The following is a 23,235-nucleotide window of genomic DNA, read 5'->3' on the forward strand; positions in this document are numbered from 1 at the left end:
TATACAAAAGATCTACCATACAAGTAATGCTTAATCTTCCAAAATATATAATAGAGATGGAATGACAACTGTCAGTAATTATTTGTTCACAAGTAGTTTGGTTTATGAAGTTTCATCTATAAATCTAAATCCAGCATTGCCAGTCTAATACATAAGCTCCACACTGCCCCCTTGTGTTGAGTCCTTACCCTCTCATTCTGTGTCTGTACCAGAGCAGGGCCCCCACAGCGAGCAGGAGCAGCAGCAGAAGCAGCACCACCGGGATCACTATGGACGCTGTGCCTGAACAAAAACATTAAAGTTTTATTACAGTGAACAGAATAAACAGATGTAAAGATGTGATGTGTTCAAATGTAAAAGTGAAACTTACGTCCGCCTGTTCCCTGGTCATGACTTGGGGCCAGTACTGCACACCTGTGTCCTGTCCAGCCCGCCGAACATCTGAGTTACAACAAGTGTACGATTAATGATTGTTTTACCCTGAGAGTATTTTATGTGTAACTGTTATTTTTTATCAGTCAATCAATCAAACGTTATTTGTATAGCACTTTTCATACATTTTAAGAGATTAATTTGGTCTGCTTTAATACTTTTATTTCCTTCTGTCAAAGTAAGCAAACGAGTTATAATAGTAGTAAAAAATACATGTGATTCTTGTTCTGTTAATCTTATATTGTCTCAGGATTGAAAAAGGTAAATGTAACACTCATCATGCATATGGCAAAGTGGGCTTTGAATGCATCAAGTCTCTACACCAAATGTTTCATAAAGAGCTGATGAAAATGATTATGATTAAGCATGGTAACCATGGTAACAAGTGACAAGTAACAAGTATTCTGCAGTCCAGTTTCCATTTTATTACCTGGAATATACTATTTAGTATAACTATTTACATGGTAATTTGCAGTTGTCATATTGGGTTAGGGTTTATAAATTATATACATTTTACTTTGAATCCAATATTTGAGTTGAGTCTGAACTCCAGCCCTTACAGTACATGTTTTTAGTTTTGTGCTTTGTTTCTAATAGTTACTGTAGCTGTGTTCTGCCTCCATGACTAATTACTATGTAAGAAACATAATTATAACTTCAGTTACTAAGCTACTTCCTTCCTATTATGTAAATATTGTACTATCCTTTTTTGTGTATTGTTCATTCCAACACACAGGCACATTAATAAAAATAAAGATAAATATATGTTGCACTCTGTATGATAAAGACATGTTTACCTGCATTCTGTATGATAAAGGTATGTTTACCTGCACTCTGGGAGGTGTGTGACGGGGTTTATGGAGCACTGTCCGTTGGCGCAGTATTCGTTGCTCTCACATGTGTAACAGCTCGGCTGGACTCGGCCATTAGAGCAGCTGAAACACAATACACACACACATGTTTAATCATGATAACACAGTGTGACTGGCACTGACAAATATGAGACGCACATGCAGGTGAACTCAGGGATAGACCCAAAGCCGTTGTTGGGGATACAGCGTCCATCTCTGCAGTAGTGACACTTGTCTACTTCACACTGTCCTCCTGTGTACTGAGGGAGACAGCGACACCTCTTGGAGCCGTCTGCGCTCTGCAGACACGTGCCCCTGTTCTGACAGTGGCCCTCACAGCTGCCTGCAACACAGAGTAATCAAGAGTTAGTTCAGGTTTAAAAATGAGAGGAAAGAGGCTCCTGTATTACACACTGTTTTTGGGTATTTTAATTACATCCATAGGTTTAGTGTCAAAAATTTGCATAAGCCAAGCAAAACAAATGATTATATCTTTCAAACACTCAGAAATGCTTAAAATGGCATTGAAGACAATACATAGAATAGTAATCTATGTTTTGTAATTTGAAATAATATACATGTGCTGTGGAAAAAAAAAATCTAATTTAATCAATCTAATTTAAATGGTGTTGCCAACACAATAAAATGAGAACTGTCATGTCAGCTAATGTCTTGATTATTGTAAAAAAAAAAAGTTAGCATTACTGAAACCCAGAGGATGAAGTAAACAAGGGATGGTACTGTTTGGTAAAAGAGGCATCGATATCATAGGTGGGCTGTACGGCCACTTCATAAATTCGAATCTACTACATATTAGAAGAAAATAACACTGTTATGGAGTTGCAGAAGTGTGCATAAAAGTAGAACACATTTTGAGACTTACTGTACTGGCACTGGTCCCCGAGGTGCTCTGGGGGGCAGTGGCAGGTGGGTTGGTTGCCCGCAGTAACAGAACATGTCCCTCCGTTTTTACAGTAACCGCTGCAGGTGCGCAGGTTACAGGTCGGGCCTGTGAACCCGGTGAGGCAGCGACACGTGGGGGAGCCTGGGGACAAAATGCATTATTATTTACTAAAAAGTTGTGAAAAGTACTTATAAACTTGAGGTGAATAATTAGGATGTTCTGAAAGCTTTGGGTACGTGAGAAAGAACTACAGACCACTGCAAACTGTCTATAATAAACTAGTTCTGTTTTTCATAGCACCTTTAAATATTGTTAATCAAATATGAAAAATGATATGACATGACTACTACTACAACTACTAGTACTTCCTCTTTTAATTATGTGACAGGGACAGTGTACATTAACCATCATTTCTGTAGATGTGCCAGAATTATCCAAAAGTAAATTTTTCATCCATTGTCCCTGATATCCACGCAGAGGTGCAGTACTGGCGTCTGACCTGTAGGGGACGGTGTGCAGGTGCCTCCGTTCCTGCAGTAATCTCTGCACTGGTCCAGTTCACAGCGCTCTCCTCCGTAGTTGGGCTGACAGCGACACTTGGGCTGTTTATGAGCGTTCAGGAAACAACTGCCTCCATTCTGACACTGCACCAGGCACGGGCCACTAGGGGGCGCTGTGGAGACGATGAGGGTTTTAGAATGCAATATAAAGTTTAGGTGAAGTCAGCATCGAGAGGTTTGTCTGATCATTTCTGTCTTTGAGCGTGCATGGACATGGCTACTCATGTTTTTAGTGGAGTGATCCGAAACCTTGATTTTATTTTTATCAGTTTAGTTTAAAAAAGTGACTATGGCTGTAGTACATATACTATACTATGGCTGTACTGTAGTAGTATAATAAGCAATATATCTAAAGTACATTCTGTGTAAACTGATTGTAAATATGTTCATATTCACAGTGTGACTCTGACGCTTTATGTATGCTGTAGGCTGAAGTATTACATATGTCACTAGATGAGACTGTGTGTTTGGATAGGCTCTCCAGTGATGCCCATATCTGTATACTGCACAGTGTATATACTCACAGATGGGTGAGAGTGTGGGTGTGGGCAGCTCCACACAAGTGCCATTGTCCAGAGTCTTTCCATTGGGGCAGGTGCAAACAGGGCCACTGGGGCTCAGCAGACACAGCCACTCACACTTCTTCCTGTCACATGGATTTGTCACTGAAAACACAAAACATTATTATATTATATTTTATCTTTTGAATGGTCCTCAAAGTCCTCAAAATATCACTTATAAACAGGGAGCTGCAGCCTGTTCATCTGAACAAGAGGGAAAGTTTTAAAGGCTCACTTTGTAACTTTCAGAGATGTAATGATATTAAAGTCTCTCGGCATGATATTTTCATGATATGCATCTAATGTTAGGATATTTATTGAGATATTTTGTGGAGGCTATAACAAAGTTGTGAATATGCCTTGAAAAGTCATAATCCAAAGAATTAATATTTGAAAGTAATTAATGGAGTTATTTCTCCATGTAGTCTGCACTGAAACTGAGCAAAGGATCATGGTCTACGTAGTTCCCTCTGTTTTTTAGTGAATTTAAGCAAAGAGACTTGTAGTTGTGATGGCCCACAATATTATTATGAGTCTTTTGACGACACAATATCACAGTATTTCAGTTGTTGTTACATCCATAATAACTCCATAATAAGTGAGCATGCCTGGGGACTACAGGTGGAAATTAGCGCTGGTGCGACAAACTGGTACATTGCATTTCTCCTGTTATGGTTTATGTCTCTGTCTGTCACTGTCTCATTAAATAAATAAACTAAACTAATGCCATCTGCTTGTCATAGACACATTTAATGCCATACTGTGAAACATCCCAGACAAAGCAATAAAGCAGAGGGTGTACCCTCCATGAAGTTACTATGTAATTTTTCTGCTAGAGGGTCTACCACTAGCCATTCTCCATGGAGATATTGTTTTATCTGGAAAGTTTCACGTTATGGCATTAATTCTATGTCACTCTACAAGGTCATGTTACACTGCTAAAAAAGAAGGGCCAAAATTTAAGATATAAACACTTAAATCTGTCAGAAAATAACTTAAAAGTGGTGAAATTATCTGTCCATGCAGCAAGATAATTCTACTTGACAAGTTCTCTTAAAATAAACTGCCTCTAGACTAGAATGAAACATCACTGATAAGTGTTCATGGGCTGGGTATGGTAAATGGATTGTAGCGTCTTTTAAACATTTATTGCCTAAATTTAAGATTTCCTGACTAGTTGAGTCATGGAAGAAATAAATGTGACAATTTTTAAGATTAAACAACCAATTCAGAATGAGTAAGTAGATAATAAGTCTGAAAACAACCTGGTATGCGTTTTAACATCTTGGCCAGGTTAGAGAAATTTGCAGTGTACAAGTTGAGAATAAGAGATAAATAAAAACACTAATTTGAATCTTACAGCAGGTAAATTTAATGCCATGCTGTGGAACATTCTAACAAAGCAATAACATCTATATAAAGACAAGCTGGTGATAAATCCCAACCAGAAAAGTTACATAGTGCACATTTAAGCATCTAATTATTATGATAAATTACTGCTTACTTCCATTATTACTTCCATGTCTGCAGTGGACTTTCATTTCTGGCATAAATGACTGTTTTAAAGACATTCTACTCACTTTCTGGTTGTTTGTATCGGTGGTACAGGACCAGGTCTGTGGCGTGGTTCATTCCAGTCGTCAGATTCTCCACGGGGCCTTTGCCAAATTTATTCACTCTGAACACGTAGTTATTGATGTAGGTGACGCCGTAGATGTAATCCTCAAACACGTCGATGCTGAACGGCTGGTGGATTTCTGACAGACACAGAGGAAAATAGCGTTCAGACATTTGATATTTAAAGGTGGATTCTGTAACTTTTCTGGTTGAGGGTCCATGAAAAGCTTTTCTCCATGTTCTCCAAATAACAGGTCAGATCTGTGGAGAGGCTCACAGTCAGAATGCCTGTTTTTTTTTAGGATTTTTTGAGCTATAAACTTTAATTGTATACTGTGGAACCTTATGACAGAGCAATGACATATCCATAGAAAAAAGTAGGAGACAGACCCAACTGAAAAGTTACAAAGTGCAGATTTAATTTGATAATAATGCATTTGATTTAAAAATATAAAAATATAAATTCGTACTGTTCTTGATGCTGCTGACGGCGACCACAGGGTCACTGCCGTTGAGTCGAATGCTCCCGATCACTGACAGTTTGGCGTCTGCCCAGTACAGACGCTCGTTAAAGTAATCCACCGCCAAACCTGAAAAAACAAGTCAAAAAACAACAAGTTAGGTCAATTAAATCAAATAAATCAAATAAATCACTGAATTACATAAATAATGTAAAAGAAAATTGCCACATTCTTCACTCTGAATATATAAACTCATCAAATTTATCAAGAGGACCTCTGGTAGTTTCAATTCGAGCTATACAACGTGTTACACCTCAGACTACCAGGATTTATTGCAGACCATGCATCTCTCTGATTGGTTAATCCGCCTGTCAGTCATGCCAATAGAAAATCGTAGAGACAGGATACATGACCAGAATTTATTGACATATTTATCATTTCAATAACGATTTATTACTTGAATATACGTGTGTTTTCGTTGCAGCAGTAGCTATAGTTTATTATTTAAATAAACAGAATACCTAATATACTTAAGTATTGCAGTTGTATTTTACCTGTTGGCCACTGGATGTTTTTCTCCACCAGAGTCTCTCTCATGGTGCCGTCCATCGCTGCTGTCTCAATCTTAGGATGGTTTCCCCAATCGGCCCAGTACATTTTCCTGTTAAATTACAAATACATTAGTCTAGCAGTTTTTATTTCATGTTCTAAGTCCAGTAATTACAGACATTAACCAAAAACAAGGTCAAAACATCTGTATTTAGTATGTTACATTTCCCCCCTCTCTTACCCTCTGTGTGGGTCGACCACGATGGCGTAGGGTTCATCGATCATTCCAGAGATGAGGGTTTTGCGGTGGCGTCCTCCGCTCAGCTGAGCCACTTCGATCACGTCGCGCCCGGAGTCGGTCCAGTACAGGTTCGCAGCCACCCAGTCCACAGCGATACCACGGGGCATCTTCAGGTCCGGGATCTGACACAAAACAACAGTTAGTCAGTTCAGATTTAGTGTAGCAAGTTAATGAAGTGCCAGTCCAGCCAAAACACGCTTTGACAAAATTTGATCTGGAACCGTATCCTGTCTTCCTGATTTCAAATTAAATAACAGTTTCTAACACTGGGGACTAAAAACAGCATAATTTAGTCTTTATTCGAAGGGACAATGTACAGAGACATTAAACTCGATTAGAGCTAAATAGTTAGTTACTGCAGAATTAACAAACAAAGCACTAAACTCTTACTTATGAGGTAAAAGTTATAGATTTTGTTGATGAGAGGAGATGTTTTCTGCATTTGAGAGACACATGATACAAATTAGCAACTGTGGTTGGATCGACACAAGTTGGGACAGTTGCTAGATGCACTTTATGATCCAATTTTAGACCCTTCTGGATTTAAACATAAAACATACAAATTCAGATGTTCAACTGGCTGTGTCTGAGATGAGCCAGGGACAAAACTGTTGATGTTAAAATCAGAACAGTTTTGTGTATTTTTTTTAATATAGGCTATATTGGCTCAAAATTTTAGACTATAATGTTTGAAAATAAGATATCTCAGCTTTAAGATTAAAGAAGATCCCCTGGGAAATATTAGAATAAACTAAGCTGAGGTTGTGTATAACTACTGTTATGATGTAACTGATGTGCTGCTATACAGTTATTGATGTACTGCTATATTTTATTATTGTACTATTAGAATTCACTATACAATGACCCAGAAAACAGGGACCATATTACAGCTGAGGGATGCAGAGATAGGTTCAGTTCATGTAAAAGATATTCTATTTCTATCTATATGTCTAATCAATAACCTAAATAGGGCAAGGACTTATTGATAGGGATATGCTGACTCACGACTCATCACCCTGATCAGACCAGCAAGATGCTCCCGTAAGTGGAGTGAGATGAATCTGGGGGATCCCTGTCACAATCGAATAAGATTGTGCAACGTGCCAAGAGGCCTGGCTGACCTGTGCACCAACGAAGAGGCACTAAGTCTAAACCATGGTCGCCTCCCACTATAGTTTGTGTATAAAAATCATTGTATAGGCGTAAATATTCAGTCTCTGCTTGGGAATGTCAGCACAGACTCTTTGTACAAGTATGACTTTTCTAATATTGGAATAAGTAAATTATCTGGACTTTATTTCTTTTTCAAGGGTAATTTTTTTGTTACGAACACGCAAGGAAAAAGGGTTATTTTCCTCAACAGAAATATAAAGCTGCATTTGACCCATCCTTCAGTGTCTCTGGGTTAAACCTGTGTGAAGCGGGGACTCATCTCCAGATCTTGAGCTAGTCTCAGAACAATTTTACCTGGAGGAGTTTGCCTATTGTAAATACTTTTCATTATTTTGGTAATTCCCTGATGATTATCTCCCTTTTTCCTGTTCTTTGCATTTACTTAGTGTTACAAATAAAAGAAACATCAACTACATGAGTATATAAAACCATCCTGTACCTCTAGATGTGCGACCCTGGACTCTGCCTGGCGTCGGTTGCGGTTGCTGTTTGGAGAGGAGGGGTTGGTGGGCAGGTCATAGGAGGAGATGCGCCCGGTGTGCCAGTTGGTCCAGTACACTTTGTTGGTTTTGATGTGCACGTCCATGGCATTGATCCGAACGTTGGCGTCTCCCTGAAAGATCTGCTCATACCTCCAGCTCGGCACCCCGGGGTCCAGGCTCCGGATCTCGTTGTCGTCGGCGATGTATAAGACCTGGCGCTGAGCTAAGAGAGAGAGAGGAACAGACTATTAATGTAGAGTACAGATATCATGTTTGTTTACTCGATGTATAGAAAGTTGTGCATTTTATATTACATTTTCTCAACAGAGTCCAGTACATCCAGAACTTTACCCTGAAAACCCACCTTTTTAAAACCTCCTTTCATTAACTTTCTTATTTCTTTTGCTTGTCTTTGTTGGTCTCTTCATGTAAAGTGTCTCTGAGTATCTTGAAAAGCGCTATACAAGTGTTATGTAATATATATATGTAAATAAAAAGTGCTTGTACATTTGACATATCTTTCCAGAATTGAGAAATGTTTGAGGTCAGGGTGGATTATGTGAGCAGAAAAAAAGGATTAGGCATCAGAAAATTTATGTTAAACAAAAAAGTGTTTAATTAGATTCACTTTAGTTTTTGAGTCTCTGCTCCCCTTGCTCTCTCAGTCACTCCCCCTTCAAAGCGCTGTCACTACAAAGTCAGCTTCAACAGGGGAGGACATGCAAACTTAACACAGCACATCGGAATGACACTTTGGGTCAGTGGAGGAACACCAACCCCCTAATCCAAAACCCCACTCCACCATGTTAAAATGTTTTTAACCTCATGACCAGAAACAAAGAACCATGAAAACATAGGGTATAAAAATAAGTATGGTCCAATGTGTATTTTTTCATAGTAGAATAAGATTTAAAAATCCACGGTACATAAATTTATACTATATTATAGTTACATTCACAAATTCACTTTTCACTCCTGTAAAAAATAATAACCAAATGTATCTGAGAAATAGAATCATTTGTTACATGATTGTGTAAACATGCAGCCATATTGATGACGAGGAGAAAATTCAGTTTGTCGAATGGACAAAAGTTAGTTTGGTTGAAGACGTTTCGCAGCTCATCCAAGCTGCTTCTTCAGTTCTGGTCACTTCATATCTGCAGGGAGGAGCTAACTGACCAGAACTGAAGAAGCAGCTTGGACTGAGGGGATCCCTTCTCACATACAGCCATATTTTTAACCTAACTGCTCCTCTATTTCTATTTGAACTCACTAATCTGTTTTAAAAAACAAATCTGAAGCACTGAAGATCCACAGAGAATGACACAAAGAGACTGGGACAGTGTAGAAAAAAATATCTGCCAGCCAGAACCACATACTTTGACAAAACTTTACAAAGATGAGTGGATCTAGATCTACATCCTGTCTCCCCGATTTCAGAGGATGGATCAAATAGTCAGAGAGATGCATCCTCCAAAAACAAACATAGCTGCTTACACTTAAAAAACAACAACAAGTATTGAGAAACACCGTGGATTTTTGCTGAATCAACAATCAAAGCACCAAACTCTCACTTATCTCAAGTTAAAGAAGTTATACAGTATATTTTGTTTTGAATGTAGAAGGGAATGGCTGCTCAGGCGAGGAAAACTCTAGGACATCACTGATATTGATGCAGATATACTAGTACTTGGCGATCCCGTTAAAAAGCGTGTACTTACAGTCAGCCTTGCACGTGCCGTTGATCCTGCTGAAGAACTTGTGGCAGCTGCACTTGTGAGAGCCTTTGGTGTTGTTACAGATGTGAGAGCAGACGCCAAACTCACTGCACTCGTTCTTATCTGCAACACAACAATCCCAATCACAGACTTGGAGACAACACAACCGGTCCATGATCACGTGCAATAAGGCTGCACAATACTGGAGAAACACAGAATAAGTTTCCTTCACAATATGAACTACTAGACTAATACATTAATTAAATACACTTCATAACTGGTGTTAAAAATAATAAGACCCAGTGGAGACAATATATTTTAGTATGTAAATAATTGCTGTCTTTGTTCATAATTGTGTCTATTAAAGTTTCAATTTATCTTGTAGCCATGTAAAATCCTTCATTTATAGTAAATCTTTGTGATGGTCTTGTACCTTGGCAGCGGTTGTGTCCGATGGATTTGAAACCAGGTTTACAGGAGCAGAAGGAGTCAGTGCCGTTTATCACACAGTGAGCCTCGTCTCCATCTCCACACACTGAGCTGTTACTGTGGCAGTCATTCAGTGTGCCGTCTGACAGGAGGAAGAAAACATGACTTTGATAAGATCACAGAAGTTTATTTGCATGATCACAACAGAAGTAAAAGAAGAACAGCAGTGTTTTGATAGTACACTATCAAAATATTACTGTATGTGTTTTAACTGCACAGTGAAGCACAGTTTGGCATTTGTTAAAAATAACTAGAATTATATGAATGCCCTTTTTAGATAAGCAGACCTTTCTTGTTACAGTTGAGTTCGTCTGAGCCGTAGTCCTCACAGTCGTTGAAATAGTTACAGCGCAGGTTCACGCTGATGCAGCGGCCAGTCGAGCACTGGAACTCATCCTTATGGCAGACGGGAGGAGAGGGAGGCACTGCGCAGGAGCAGAGAGAGGACAGAGACAGAGAGAGAGAGATCAAACAGAGAGAAGAGAGGGGGCAGAGAGGAGAGAGAGAGAGGCAGAGAGAGGAGAGAGAGAGGCAGAGAGGCAGAGGAGAGAGGGGGGAGAGAGGAGGTCAGACAGAGAGGAGAGTGGGGGCAGAGAGGAGATGTGGTATTATTTAAGAGAATCTGTGTGTATGTGGAGAAAAGTAGGAGCTTTATTTGGAGTGTGTAACTTACAGCAGTTGAGTTCGTCGCTGTTGTCTCCACAGTTGTTGACTCCATCACAGCGTTTGGACACAGGCAGACACACACGGTCATTATGACAACGGAACTGACGTGTGGGCGGGCACTGGAACCTCACTGAGGGGGCAAAAGAACAGTAGATATAAACATGTGTTTATTATAAAGATATAAGATTACCTGCAGATTTTCTAAATGATAATGATTACAGAGTGACTCTTACCACACTGCTCTGGGTCCTCGTCAGAGTTGTCTCCACAGTCGTCCTCTCCGTCACACCTCCAGCCCAGAGGTTTGCACAGGGTGTTGTTGCACTGGAACTCATCCTGGGGGCAGTGTCGATCCACTACAGACAGAAAGAGAAAGTCGAGAGGCTTATGCAGTATTTAGAAGAGCTGTTATGTGATCATCTTCACATTTCTTACTGTGGTCTTCACAGTATTTTGGAGTTTTTATTCTTTGCATTGCAAGTAGGCAGTTATTTAGATATATTGTATAAGCAGCTGTCTGCTTACTCTCCAATAATCAGAAAGTCTCACTGTGCTGAGTAATAAGGATGCTCTAAATGCAGAAGGTAAGACAGGAATAACTTTGGATCACATTAAAATAAACTTTGTGATTAGACTGTAACTAACAATTATTTTACTGATCAATGAATTTTTGTTTTGATGAATTCATTAAATGTTTAAGGCATGAAAGCTCCTATAAATGATATTTTTTATTATTATTTATTTTACCCAGATAAAGCTGAACTGAAGCTACACTCTAATGAAGTGTTTTTTGGAGCTTTTTTGCTAACATGTGCATTGTGACACCATGGTAACTGCTGAACAGTCCTCCGTAGACATACATATATAGCCTCCCAGCATGATGATGTAACCACAAAGTATCAGTAACAAAAGAATTTTCCTGACCTCCGCTGTCACACTGCTGCTCGTCGCTCCCGTCCAGACAGTCCGGATCAGCGTCACATCTCCAGCGAACGGGAATACAGTGTCCACTCTTACACTGGAACTGATCACTGTCACACTTCAGATCACAACCGTTCTGCAGAAAGAAAAAAGATAAATAAATACAATATTTTTTGGACTATAAGTCACACTTTTTTTCATGGTTTGGGTGTTTCCTGCAACTTATACTCCGGTGTGACTTAAATATTACAATTTTCACATTGAAGCGGTGAGAGGCTCTAGTCTTGTGTGTGAGTATCTGCTGCTCCTGTTCCTCCTGTACCACTGTCACTTCACTCTACTGCACATGTCTCCTGCAGAAAGAGCCTCTGTCCTGTCTGTATCATGTCAGTCGATCACAACCATTACTTCTGAAAATTCTAAATTTAAACAAATTTATTAACTGAAGCAGCAAGTCGTGAAATCTCCAGCTGAAAACGGTAATCGAGCAGCAGAAAGAAAGTTTGGAGTGAGCGAGAAACTTGTGACACCGGGAGGATGCACCATGAAACTTTCCTGAAGTCACTGGATGGATGGACAAAGTCTGGACTTCAGTGACAACGAAACCATCCTGTTGGGATTCAGAAAGGCCCGAATAATTCTAACTGGAACTGATGCTGAGTCTGACGACAGCTACACAGAAGAGGAAGCGGCGCTCTGTTTACCTCCGGAGGTCGAGGCCGAGTTGCTCAGAAGTGACACCGAGGATGAAGAATTTAGTGATTTGGAGTGAGATGGAGAGTTCGGTAAACTTGTTCTGTTCTGTTGATTATGTTATAGTTTATCTGAAGAACTGTTCATATGTGACGTTAACAGTCTTATGTTCTCTGCTCTATTGTTATTACTAGAACTTGCCTTGAAATTTCCCCCAAAAAGTGTGACTTATAGTCCTGTATGACTTATATATGTTTTTTTTCTTCTTCATTAGGCATTTTTTTGGCTGGTACGGTACTCCTTTTATAGTTGTCAAAAGTACTGAAAATCAGATACTAATTTGAGCAGGTATTGATATTAAAAATGTCAAATTCACATGACAGAATTAACCTTTCCTGAATTTAGAATGATCTTGAGCTATATAAGAACAAGTATAAGAGCACATAGACTAGTATACATCCATGGACCACTATGGAACCTACCTAGACTACTGACGATTACACAGACCACATGGGAATAGAAAAGAAAGTACTGCGATTTAATGTTGAAAATCATTCTACTGAGTAAAGTTTTTTGTTGTCATTATTGTATCGGAATCGGTATTGAGTATCAAGTCTATTCCTTAGTATCAAACTTTTATTAAAATCGTGACAGCACTACCTCCTTTAGCTCCACAAATCTACAGCCAAAGTGAAAGCCCAGCCAAGCGGAAAATAGAAAAGAGATGCATTACTTCGTCTGATCCGTCTGAGCAGTCGTGATCTCCATCGCATTTCCAGCGGCCGGCGATACAGCGTCCATTGGTGCAGGCAAACTCGCTTTCCGAACACTGGCGAGGCACTGGGGGAGAGAGCGGACATTTGAGCTGATTTAAAGGAGATATAGGAGTCGAGATGGAGTCGAGATGGAGCAGAGAGGTATGGAAAATACAAGGAAAGTATATAGGAGTAAACTGCAACCAAGGGGCTTGATAGAAAAACAAGGAAAAGGAGTTATTCAAGTAAAAAGGTTTGAAGTATAGGCCACAAAAGCACAGGTAAAGTACTAAAACAGACAGAGAACATTGTAGCCTGGCCAGCACATATTTACATCTGGTGTAACTTTTCTGATGGATTGTTATTGCTTTACCTGGGATTTTGGCATTAAATAAATCTATATAGTGTATTTATTCAGTTTCAGGTGTTTCTATTTTTCCAAACTACTGCCAAAACATGCATTATTACGGTGAGCGGGTCCACTTCTCCACAGATCTGACCTGTAACTTGGCCTGTTAATGTGGCCTGCTTGTCTTTGTGAAATTAAATGCCATACTGGAGATGATTTCAGAAAAAAAAATAAAAAATGGAGTTGAAACGGTGGACGCTCTACCAGAAAAGTTACACAAAGCACTGAGCTATTCAAGAGCAGATCGCCTGTCTCTTGATTGGCAGTGAAATTTGAGCGAGAACATACGTGAAACAGCTCAACTTCTTGTTCTTCTTATTGGCAAGAATTCTAATAGAAAATAACAATATGTTTCTTCATAAAACCTGAGCGGCAAATGAGTTGGAATTCAAATAACTCTTCAGGTTGGAGGATTTGTGGTGATAATGAGCCTCACCATACCCATATATTCTGGTTCTGTGTAAAGTTAAACACATTTTGGACACATATCAGATCAGCAATTGGACAAATAATCTGGGGATATACCTGATTTACAAAATAATGTCAGATATTTATTCAAAATTCTCTTATTATCGCAAGATGGGGTAATAGTTGAAATACTGTAATGAAGTCTAGCTCAGTGATTCTTAACCATAGAGCCGTGGCCCAAACTTGAGCTTCTACGGCCACCTAGAGGACCGCAAAAAACTTTCAGTTTTGCACCAGTGGGCCGTGAGGGCCAAGGGACTGCTTAGGATATCAGCATTTAGCTTGTTAGCTCGCTTTACAGACACACTAACTTATTTTTTTAGAGTTCAGAATCAAAATTTGTTGGCATCACAATTGTAAACAATAATACACTACACAAAATTATATATATTTTATTATTTTATCTATCTTTGAAACTATCTTTTTTATTGATTGATTGATTTAGATTTTTTAATTCTGAGTCTTTTTTTTTTGTTAAAAGTTTAATCTAAATATGGGTCTTTATTATTAATAAGTCCTACTTACTTGATTTGTTCCATGTATTATTAGCAAAAGTTAATATAGGTTAAATAAAAATCTTTGTGGTGATCACATTTTATCACATCATGTTATTATTCATTACACTTTATTCAGGTTTTAGCTTGTTAAACTGTGAGTGGCTCTGATTTATTATTGAATACAAATGAGTGAGATCAATTCACTCTATACAGTGTTAATATTTAATGGGTCCCGGGCCACTCTGCACTGGAAAAATTGGGCCTTAGTGTCAAAAAGGTTAAGTACCCCAGTCTAGTTGAGGGTTTGTGCTGGTCTAAAAAAATGAGTGAATTACAAGGTTTGAAAATATAAATATATAAATATATCAGCATATTTCATGTATTTCAGGTAAGTCTGATGATGACGAGGGGTGGCACCACATAATCCATTTAGTGTCTAGTGTCTCTAGAAAGCTTAATATTATGGAATTCTTTTTGTATTTTTGTCTAATTCTGAACACTCTGTAATCAACATTTCAACATTTTAGCTGAGACTGGATGTTCTATGAAAATGGGGTAAAAATCTTCGGTGGTACTATGGGAGTCATAGGAGGCTCGGATCAACATCTCAAAAGGTAAGAATTGTTGGTTGAATCAAATTTATATCTCTCACAGAAAAAACAAACAAAAACAAAACAATAAGTATCATGTAAAATGGCTGGTCAGGCTACAGAAGAGGAGCTATTGGGACCAGCAGGGAGAGCGAAGGCCGAGAGAGAATCAGACATAAGGGAGGAGGAGGAGAGAGAGAGGAGAGAGAGGGAGAGCCTGGTGGAGCTGCACAAAACCTACCTCTGCCCACAGCCCAGAGAGATGCAAAACAAACATGAGATGAACACATGAAGTGAGGTGAATCCATGAGTCCAATGAGACAAGAGTACAGTGTTCATAATGTGTTCAGAACCACAGACGCACAACAGATGTACAACAGTGAAGCTCTTTAAACAACAGAAAACAGAGGTGGAAGGAGGACTCACAATCACTCTGGTACTTCACAAACTACTCCTACTACTCCTACTACTATCACTACTTTCAAATGTAACATAACTACTTTTATTTGAGTAATGTCTTAATCAGGTAAAAGTTAGTACTAGATTGCGGCCTTAGACATAGAAGTCTCAGAGAACCTAATGTTAACAGTGCACTTAGTTACTTGTCTCCATGGAGATGTTACCTGATGATACTTGGGCTGGGGTGTTCATGTTCCACAGTATGGTATTTAACAAAGGTGTGACCAAGTTGTTGTTTTGCAAGTCTCAAGTAAGTCTCAAGTCTTTGACCTCAAGTCCAAGTCAAGTCCCAAGTCAAATACAAGCAAGTCCAAGTCTTCTGTTTTGAGCTTCAAGTCATTTCAAGTCTTTAAACCAAGTTCCAAATATAGCTTTGAACTATATGAGCTTTAAACTAAATTGTACTTAAAATGTCATGGTATATGAGTATTTATATAAGATATATGAGTTGTAGAAATGCAATTTTTTCAGAATAGATTTTGTCAGAATAGAAAGAATTAAGATTTAAGAGTGCTTCACAAATATTTTGTCAAATATTCTGCACTGAAATTGAAGGATCATGTTCTTTCTAGTTCCCTCTGTTTCACTGTATTGTACTGTATATTACTGTAGTACATTTGAGGATACCACATCACAGTACTTCAGTTACATCCAAAGTACCAAACAAAAGTGGGAGGGACAAGTTCCAGTTTGTTTCTGTAAAATAAGCACCACATTTATCAACTATAAAGAGAAAAGTATTTTCTAAAAACATATATATTTTTAGGAGAAGCATCAAGTCTTCTCAAGTCACAGGCCTCAAATCTGAGTCAAGTCCCAAGTCATTGACCTACATGTACCAGTCAAGTCCCAAGTCTTTGTCTATTCATTTATATCAAGTCAAGTCTCAAATCCTAAAAATAGTGACTCAAGTCTGACTCGATCACGACTTGCATGTCCCACCTCTGGGACTTGCTCCCACCTTTATATATCTTGTATTTATATTATTACAAGCATATTTTGCACAAAAATACCTGGTACGTGGCATCACATTTGTCTTCATGGCCACAAAAAAGTTTAACGTCATGTATGAATGTGTATGAAACGTTCAAGGCCAAGCTCTCAAACTGAACCATAAAAGTTACATAGAGCAGCTTTAAAACAACTGAGATTCTAAGATGACAACTACTTGAGAGAATACATTTCTACGAACGTTTTGCTTTCTTACAAAATGATAACATTAGATTTATTTTTTTCTATTCAGTGTCTGGTTCTAGTCTCCACCTCTGCTGTCTACAGTAAAGCACAGTTCTATTATAAAACACAGGCCCACAGTTCTATTAAAATAGACAGGCGCGTACCACACTTGTCTTCATCCGAGTTGTCTCCACAGTCGTTGTCATAGTCACACTGCCAGCGCCCGGGCACACAGCGGTTATTCTTACAGCGGAACTGGTACGGCTCACACGTCCTCTCATCTGCACAACACAAACATGGAGATATCAGGATATTCAATAAAATACAAAAGGCACACACGCTGATATGAATGGTTTTTAGAAATACATTTATTATTGACATCCATGTTTTAGTGATTGCCTTTTAACAGACCCTTCTTGTTCGGTAATGTATGGGGTTTTTTTTGCACTAAAATGCAGTAAAATATAAAGTACTTTGAACTGCACTTAAGATTGTAATGTTCCTTGACCACAGTTAAAACAATGAAGGACACGTTAGATAAATGGCTGAGTGAAAGTAGTAAAAGTCGTTGTTTATGCCGTGTGCGGTCTGCATCAAATTATAGTGAAGGATTTTATCATCTGCAAACTCTAAGGTTATGTTTTGTTCTGTTTTGTAGTGACAGAAGTTGGCTGTCTGAAAAGGCTCTTCTAAAAACATGTGCATGTGCCAAAAAAGCAATGTGCCAAAACTATTGTGAGCTGGGAAGTCAGTCGAGTCACGGTTAACAGTTTTAACTACGTAGCATCTATTTTGATGGTTTGAAGCTCAGGTACTCCAGACTGAATGATTTTGGTTTTATTATTTGGATTCCGAGCAGATAAATATGAAAGAGCTCTTACCGCACTCCTCTTTGGGTTCGTCTGAGGCGTCTCCACAGTCGTCTTCTCCGTCACACTTCCATCGAGCAGGGATACAGCGTCCTGAGTCTTTACAGCGGAACTCATCCACTCCACAAGTCATCTGGGCTAAAAACAGAGAGGACAACATTATTATCAGACTTGTATGTTTTCAGTCCAGTATATGTTCTTTAGTGCTAATGTTTTTGAAGTAAAGCGCCAGTGGAACAACATCAATGGATTCAATACACACATCAAGAATCTCGGATTTCCGGTCATTGTGCAATGCATACTGGGAAGGATTTTCCAATAAAGTGAGCATCAAACCGCCATGTTTGTTTTCCCAGTGGGATGAGTCTATTGACAAAGTCGATCTTTTCAAGTCTTTTGAACCATATCACTTTTGTTTCTGGTTCTGATATTGTCATATTTTAGTTTTAGGATTCGGACATCGCAACTGTGTGGTTGTTGGATCCTAACAGCAGAAAGCGGCTCCACAAATTTGTTTGCGAACTCCATACTTGTGTTATTCTTACTGGAATTGTGTATATTATCTGAGTGTAGTTCTTACTGCAGTTGTGTATATTTTAGTGTGTAGTTGTTACTGCAGTTGTGTATTTTCTGAGTGTACTTCTTAGTGCAGTTGTGTATTATCTGTGTGTAGTTCTTACTGCAGTTGGCGGGCTCGTCAGACCCGTCCACACAGTCGTTGTCACGGTCACAGACCCAGACTCGGGGGATGCAGCGTTTGGTGATGGAACACTGGAACTGATTTGGAGCACACGTCACCTCCGCTGAAAAAAAACAACATTTACACAACTTAAATAAACAGTGAGGAGGTGTTGGCAGACTTATAAAAGTAGAACTAAATATTTAATCTCCCCCCACAACTACATTTTAAATAGAGCTGCTAAACTGGGCAGAACTTGGAGGATTCAAGGGGAGAGTGAGGGGGAGGAGGAAGGGCACGTGGAGGTATAAGGAAAATGTGATTGGCTGAACAGAGGTATCCACACTAGAGCCCTGCACTAGAGGCGCAAAACAGTGCGGCACGGGACACATTTTGAAAGCTCACTGCGGGCGCGGGTGGGAGTGGGACTGCACAACACAGGAGCAGGCGGGTGGGATGATAAACTGCAGTCCCGCAAAGCAGATATGAGTGTAAAGTAAAATATACAAATGATGAATGTAAGACTATCATGCATCATTTGTGCTGGATATTTTATTTGGCATTAATAAAAACATTTTAAGCAGTAGACCATCCCCCCTCCCGTACGCTGAGCGGAGAGTTCCCACGTCCGCACGCCGCGCAGACCGTCCCACCCCTCCCATACGCCATGTGGACCCCCCCCAGCCCACCAGAACTAAACCAGGACTAAACCAGGTCTAAAAACAGGACGAAAACAGGACTAAAACAGGATTTAGCCAGGACTTAACCATGTCGCCGGACCGCCCACCGCTCCTCCTCCCGTACGCAAACCAATTCCTTTTACTTCTCTGTGTTTGATAGAGCTTAAGAAAGCAAAGGTTCCCATCCTGCGGGACAAAATAGCGCAGAGGCAAGTGGGAGCGGGACTGAAAATTACATTTCTTTGTGAGAGCGGACGGGAGCAGGACTGCACAGTGCGGGAGCGGGACTGAAAAATCTGTCCTGCGCAGACTCCACCCCTGCAGCCAGGTGTTTGAAAACAGAAACACCTGTCTGTACTCAGGGCAGTCTTTTGTGATGTCACCAAGTACACACAATTGCAGAGGATATAGGCTCTATTCACTCTTACATCATAAATCAGGAAGACGTTTGAAAACATGCAATGACAACTTCCGGCGAGCTCTGTCTGCAGTGGTAAATCTGACAAAATCTAGGAAAAATGAGAAAATGTCCCAGTTTTCTTCATCTCCATGTCATTGTAGTGTTCCGCTATGTTCGGCTCATCAACAGTTCCAACCATACTTCAGTTTTCATCATTTCCCCACTGACACACAACTCAGAACGCACTGGGTACATGTGATTAGAAGAGATGAGGTGCCAAATTCCAGATGATTCCAAACAGCATTTACTTCAGTGGGTTTGATCACAGTCGGTTGGTGAGCCCAATGTCGGGAACTACACCAGAAGTTGTCATCTCATGTTTCCAAACATCTTCCTTGTTTGTGACGTAAGCGTGAATTGCGTGAGCCTATTGGAGCCACATTTATTTTTATATGTTTTTGACCAAAAAGCCTGGAACTGTAGATAATGCGTAAAACACCGTATACACAGTTTAGCAGAGACACAAAGTTGATTTAGTGTTTAGTTCTACTTTAAGTGCTCTAAAGGGAAAATCAATATATAGAATTACTCAAACCTGGCTGTGTCTGCTGAGGATGAAGGACAAAGCAGAGAAAGAGCAGTGGAATCGTTTAAATACATTTGTTTGTCGTAGAGATGCACTATGCAACCTTCCTGGTGAATGGTACACCCAGCCTGAAGATGTTTTCACTTTGTCTGTAGTGTTCGACTAGCCTGATTCATCAGCTAGAAACCGTCTGACCTCGCAGCATTAGAATTCGTTCAGTCGACGGTAGGAGGGTACTTTTTTTATTTAACCAATCGCTGCTATTTGGTCGAGATGTATGTAATGCGCCGCTAACAGGACTAACTTGTATATTAAGCTTTTCCCAAATCCCATAGGAAGAAGAGCAATAACATCTTTCCCCTTGATAAAATTCACCAAACATTCTCTTTGTTGCGGCTTTAAATCCTCGATCTCAGGAACTGTTGACAACACAGAATGTCTGGCTCTTCACTGATTGGCTGGTGCCCAAACTCGCACTTTTAGGGTTTTTGCAAACCGTCTAGTGTATTCTGATTCCTGACCTAGTCACTGGAGAGAAATGAAATTATGTGGAGTTACTAGGTGGCTAATGTTCCGTAGTATGGCATTAAGTTTTTCAGGTGATACCACCAGGCCAAGTTACACGTCAGGCCTGTGCAGACGACTCCGCTCGCAGTATGAATGCGTATTTTTAACATATTTTTGAGTAATAAAACATAATAAATGGAAGATCGTAGGGATGTAACAATAACCAAAATATCGTGATTTTGTATAGTCAGAAATTTCACAATAATATCGTGGGCTGTCACAATATATTGAATTACAAGTTCCTTTGTTTAAATGCATCGTTTTACAGTAGCAACAGTTTATGAACTTCAGAAACTACATATCCCATGATTCATTTCAGTGCAGACAACATGAAGAAATATGTTTTTGACTTGAATTGGGATTATGACGGAAATAATTCACAACAAAATCTTGTCAAGGCATTTTAAAAACAGCAACGTGTCCTATCTAAAATTATATCAGCCTCTCCAAAACATCGCAATAAATATCGTACCGTGAGATGCATATCGTGATAATATCGTACCGAGAGATTTGGATATCGTCACATCCCTAGAAAATAGATATGTTTAATTCCACGCTGTGAAACATTCCCTCACTAGAAAAGTTACGTAGTCAGTGTTGGGAAGGTTACTTTTAAAACATATTCCCTTACAGATTACAGATTACATACCCCAAAATGTAGTTTGTAACGTAATCCATAAAATTACTTAAAGTGAGTAACGTAATCTGAATACTTTGGATTACTTGATATTGTCATGCTTTTTTAAACATGAATGTATCAACCACATCCTGAAAATTCTTGTTTGTTCTTCTATTCTGTTTACTGTAGAGAAGCAAAGACTAGGAAATCTTAACATGAGATGTTTTGTTTTGTTTTCTAAAAGAAAATAGTTTAGTCCTGGTCCAAAATGTGAAAATTGGAAAATATTGCCATTTAATCCATTTATTTCAATAAAGTAACTGTAATCCAATTACTACTTATTGAAACAGTAACTGTAACTGAATACAGTTACTCATAATTTGTACTCTCTTACATAATGCCTGTACATGTAATCCGTTACTTCCCAACACTGTACATAGTGCACCGTTCAATTTTATATTTCACTGTTTTTAAAGATTTTTTGTTTAATTTTGGTTTTGTTCTTTTATTTAAATATTGAGGAAAAAATCTATGAAACACATGCAACAACGTGAATGAAAGAAAAGCGAACATAACAGAAAAGTGCACCTACAAAGACGAATACTTACACATACGTCATAAAATGGTATAAATCATGTAAAGAAATATTGTAAAAAATGATCAACTCGCTGAAGTTTTTCGTTCTATTCTTAAATCTTTTTGGCCGGGGGCTAAAATGTAAATTGTGAGCAGGCGTGACAGGTGCGACAGGTGCGTGTGACGTCCCTGTGGAAGATGAATGGTTTTAGAAAATGTCACGCCGATTATTTTTGTGCAGATTTGGTGGTTTTGGCCGAAGGTAAAGGTCAGGAGACTCAGCAGGGACAGGGACGAGGGCTGAAATCGTTTTAGTAATGGCCCCATTTAGCTCTGCATTATAAAACATGTCAGGGTTTGGACAAAAAGTCGTCCTTCAGAAAGCATAATTTCTCACTAAGTATTTCATTTTAAAGCCATCACTTCTGGATTCACTCGGGCTTTCATAAATGTAGAACCTCATCATTTTATTTAAAGGACTGGGTGTGCGGAGTTACTACTGCGTATGAATCTGAAGGCTTAATGTTCCAGCTACTGTCTAAAACTCCACCTTTGTGATCATATTCTTTTTCAAATCCAAATTATTAAAATTTTTTGATTTAGTGAAATTTGACACTGCTTTGCTTAAGTATAAATCAAACAAAAATGCACTGCTATTAAATATCCAAAAACTATTCAGGACACAAGAAGTACTCTCTGAATTAAGGGGAAGGAGTACATTTAAAACAAAGATGGTTGTGTGTCTGTGTATCTGTGTGTGTGTGTGTGTGTGTGTGTGTGTGTGTGTGTGTGTGTGTGTGTCCATGTGTGTGGGGTCAGTCTGTCGAATGGGTTGGAAGAAAACCTGAAGCAGTGCCCAAATATTCACAGCTTCAAAAGAAATTCGAGTTTTTGCTTTTGTGGTATAAGGGTGGGTGACAGCACTGGATGATAAAAAACAAAACAAAAACAAAAACATAGTCCAGTGAGGTTCATTTGGTCTTCTGATAATTTAAGTTATAAGGTTATTTTTTCAGACCAAGAGTTTGTTTTCATACTTGACAGTTTGTTCTGCTCCCTGCACTCTTCCTCAGAGTCTCGTGATGTTGCTGTGACGTGTCGCTGAGATGATTTAAACAGGTTTTGGTGCTGTCTTCCTACCGGTGGAGGCAGGACGACAGCGCCATCTGCAGTCGCACTTCCTCAGGACAGTATCCCAGGTGTGTGAGAGTAAAAAAGCCCCTCGTCCCGGTTTATAGTCCCGTGGGCACGTTTCGATTGCTCCTTTAATATTGTCCTGAGGAAGTGGGACTGCAGGTGGCGCTGTCGTCCTGCCTCCACCGATGGGAAGACAGCGCCCAAACCTGTATAAATCAGCTGAGAGACACGTCACAGAAACATCACGAGACTCTGAGGAAGAGTGCAGGGAGAAGAAAAAACTGTCAGCTATGAAAACTAACTTTTGGATTGAAAAAAGAACCTAGTAACATAAAAAAAAACATAAATATGGTAATAATAATAATTAAAAGAAAAAAAAGTATACCATAAA

At 39.2% G+C, this 23,235-nt stretch overlaps 1 protein-coding gene across 1 annotated transcript in view; it reads right to left on the reverse strand.

Annotated features, from left to right (window-relative positions):
- LOC110171260 (low-density lipoprotein receptor-related protein 1-like) overlaps positions 1-23,235 on the reverse strand; it is a 363,394-nt gene that overhangs the window by 6,164 nt on the left and 333,995 nt on the right. Inside the window, exons 66-87 of the mRNA XM_055160387.1 lie at positions 18,281-18,403; positions 17,613-17,738; positions 16,896-17,012; positions 13,111-13,217; positions 11,688-11,820; positions 10,997-11,119; positions 10,771-10,893; positions 10,385-10,522; positions 10,042-10,179; positions 9,612-9,731; positions 7,848-8,113; positions 6,176-6,357; positions 5,940-6,046; positions 5,395-5,514; positions 4,888-5,064; positions 3,272-3,412; positions 2,687-2,860; positions 2,167-2,328; positions 1,443-1,626; positions 1,260-1,367; positions 371-441; positions 189-282 (exon numbers count right to left, since the gene is read on the reverse strand). Of these exons, the coding sequence (XP_055016362.1) occupies positions 189-282; positions 371-441; positions 1,260-1,367; positions 1,443-1,626; positions 2,167-2,328; positions 2,687-2,860; positions 3,272-3,412; positions 4,888-5,064; positions 5,395-5,514; positions 5,940-6,046; positions 6,176-6,357; positions 7,848-8,113; positions 9,612-9,731; positions 10,042-10,179; positions 10,385-10,522; positions 10,771-10,893; positions 10,997-11,119; positions 11,688-11,820; positions 13,111-13,217; positions 16,896-17,012; positions 17,613-17,738; positions 18,281-18,403 (3,034 nt within the window). The remainder of the gene's footprint in view (positions 1-188; positions 283-370; positions 442-1,259; positions 1,368-1,442; positions 1,627-2,166; positions 2,329-2,686; positions 2,861-3,271; positions 3,413-4,887; positions 5,065-5,394; positions 5,515-5,939; positions 6,047-6,175; positions 6,358-7,847; positions 8,114-9,611; positions 9,732-10,041; positions 10,180-10,384; positions 10,523-10,770; positions 10,894-10,996; positions 11,120-11,687; positions 11,821-13,110; positions 13,218-16,895; positions 17,013-17,612; positions 17,739-18,280; positions 18,404-23,235) is intronic.

This window comes from Boleophthalmus pectinirostris, unplaced genomic scaffold (assembly GCF_026225935.1).
Source record: "Boleophthalmus pectinirostris isolate CB_2022bp ecotype Guang Dong unplaced genomic scaffold, ASM2622593v1 HiC_scaffold_3, whole genome shotgun sequence".
Classification (NCBI taxonomy): domain Eukaryota; kingdom Metazoa; phylum Chordata; class Actinopteri; order Gobiiformes; family Gobiidae; genus Boleophthalmus; species Boleophthalmus pectinirostris.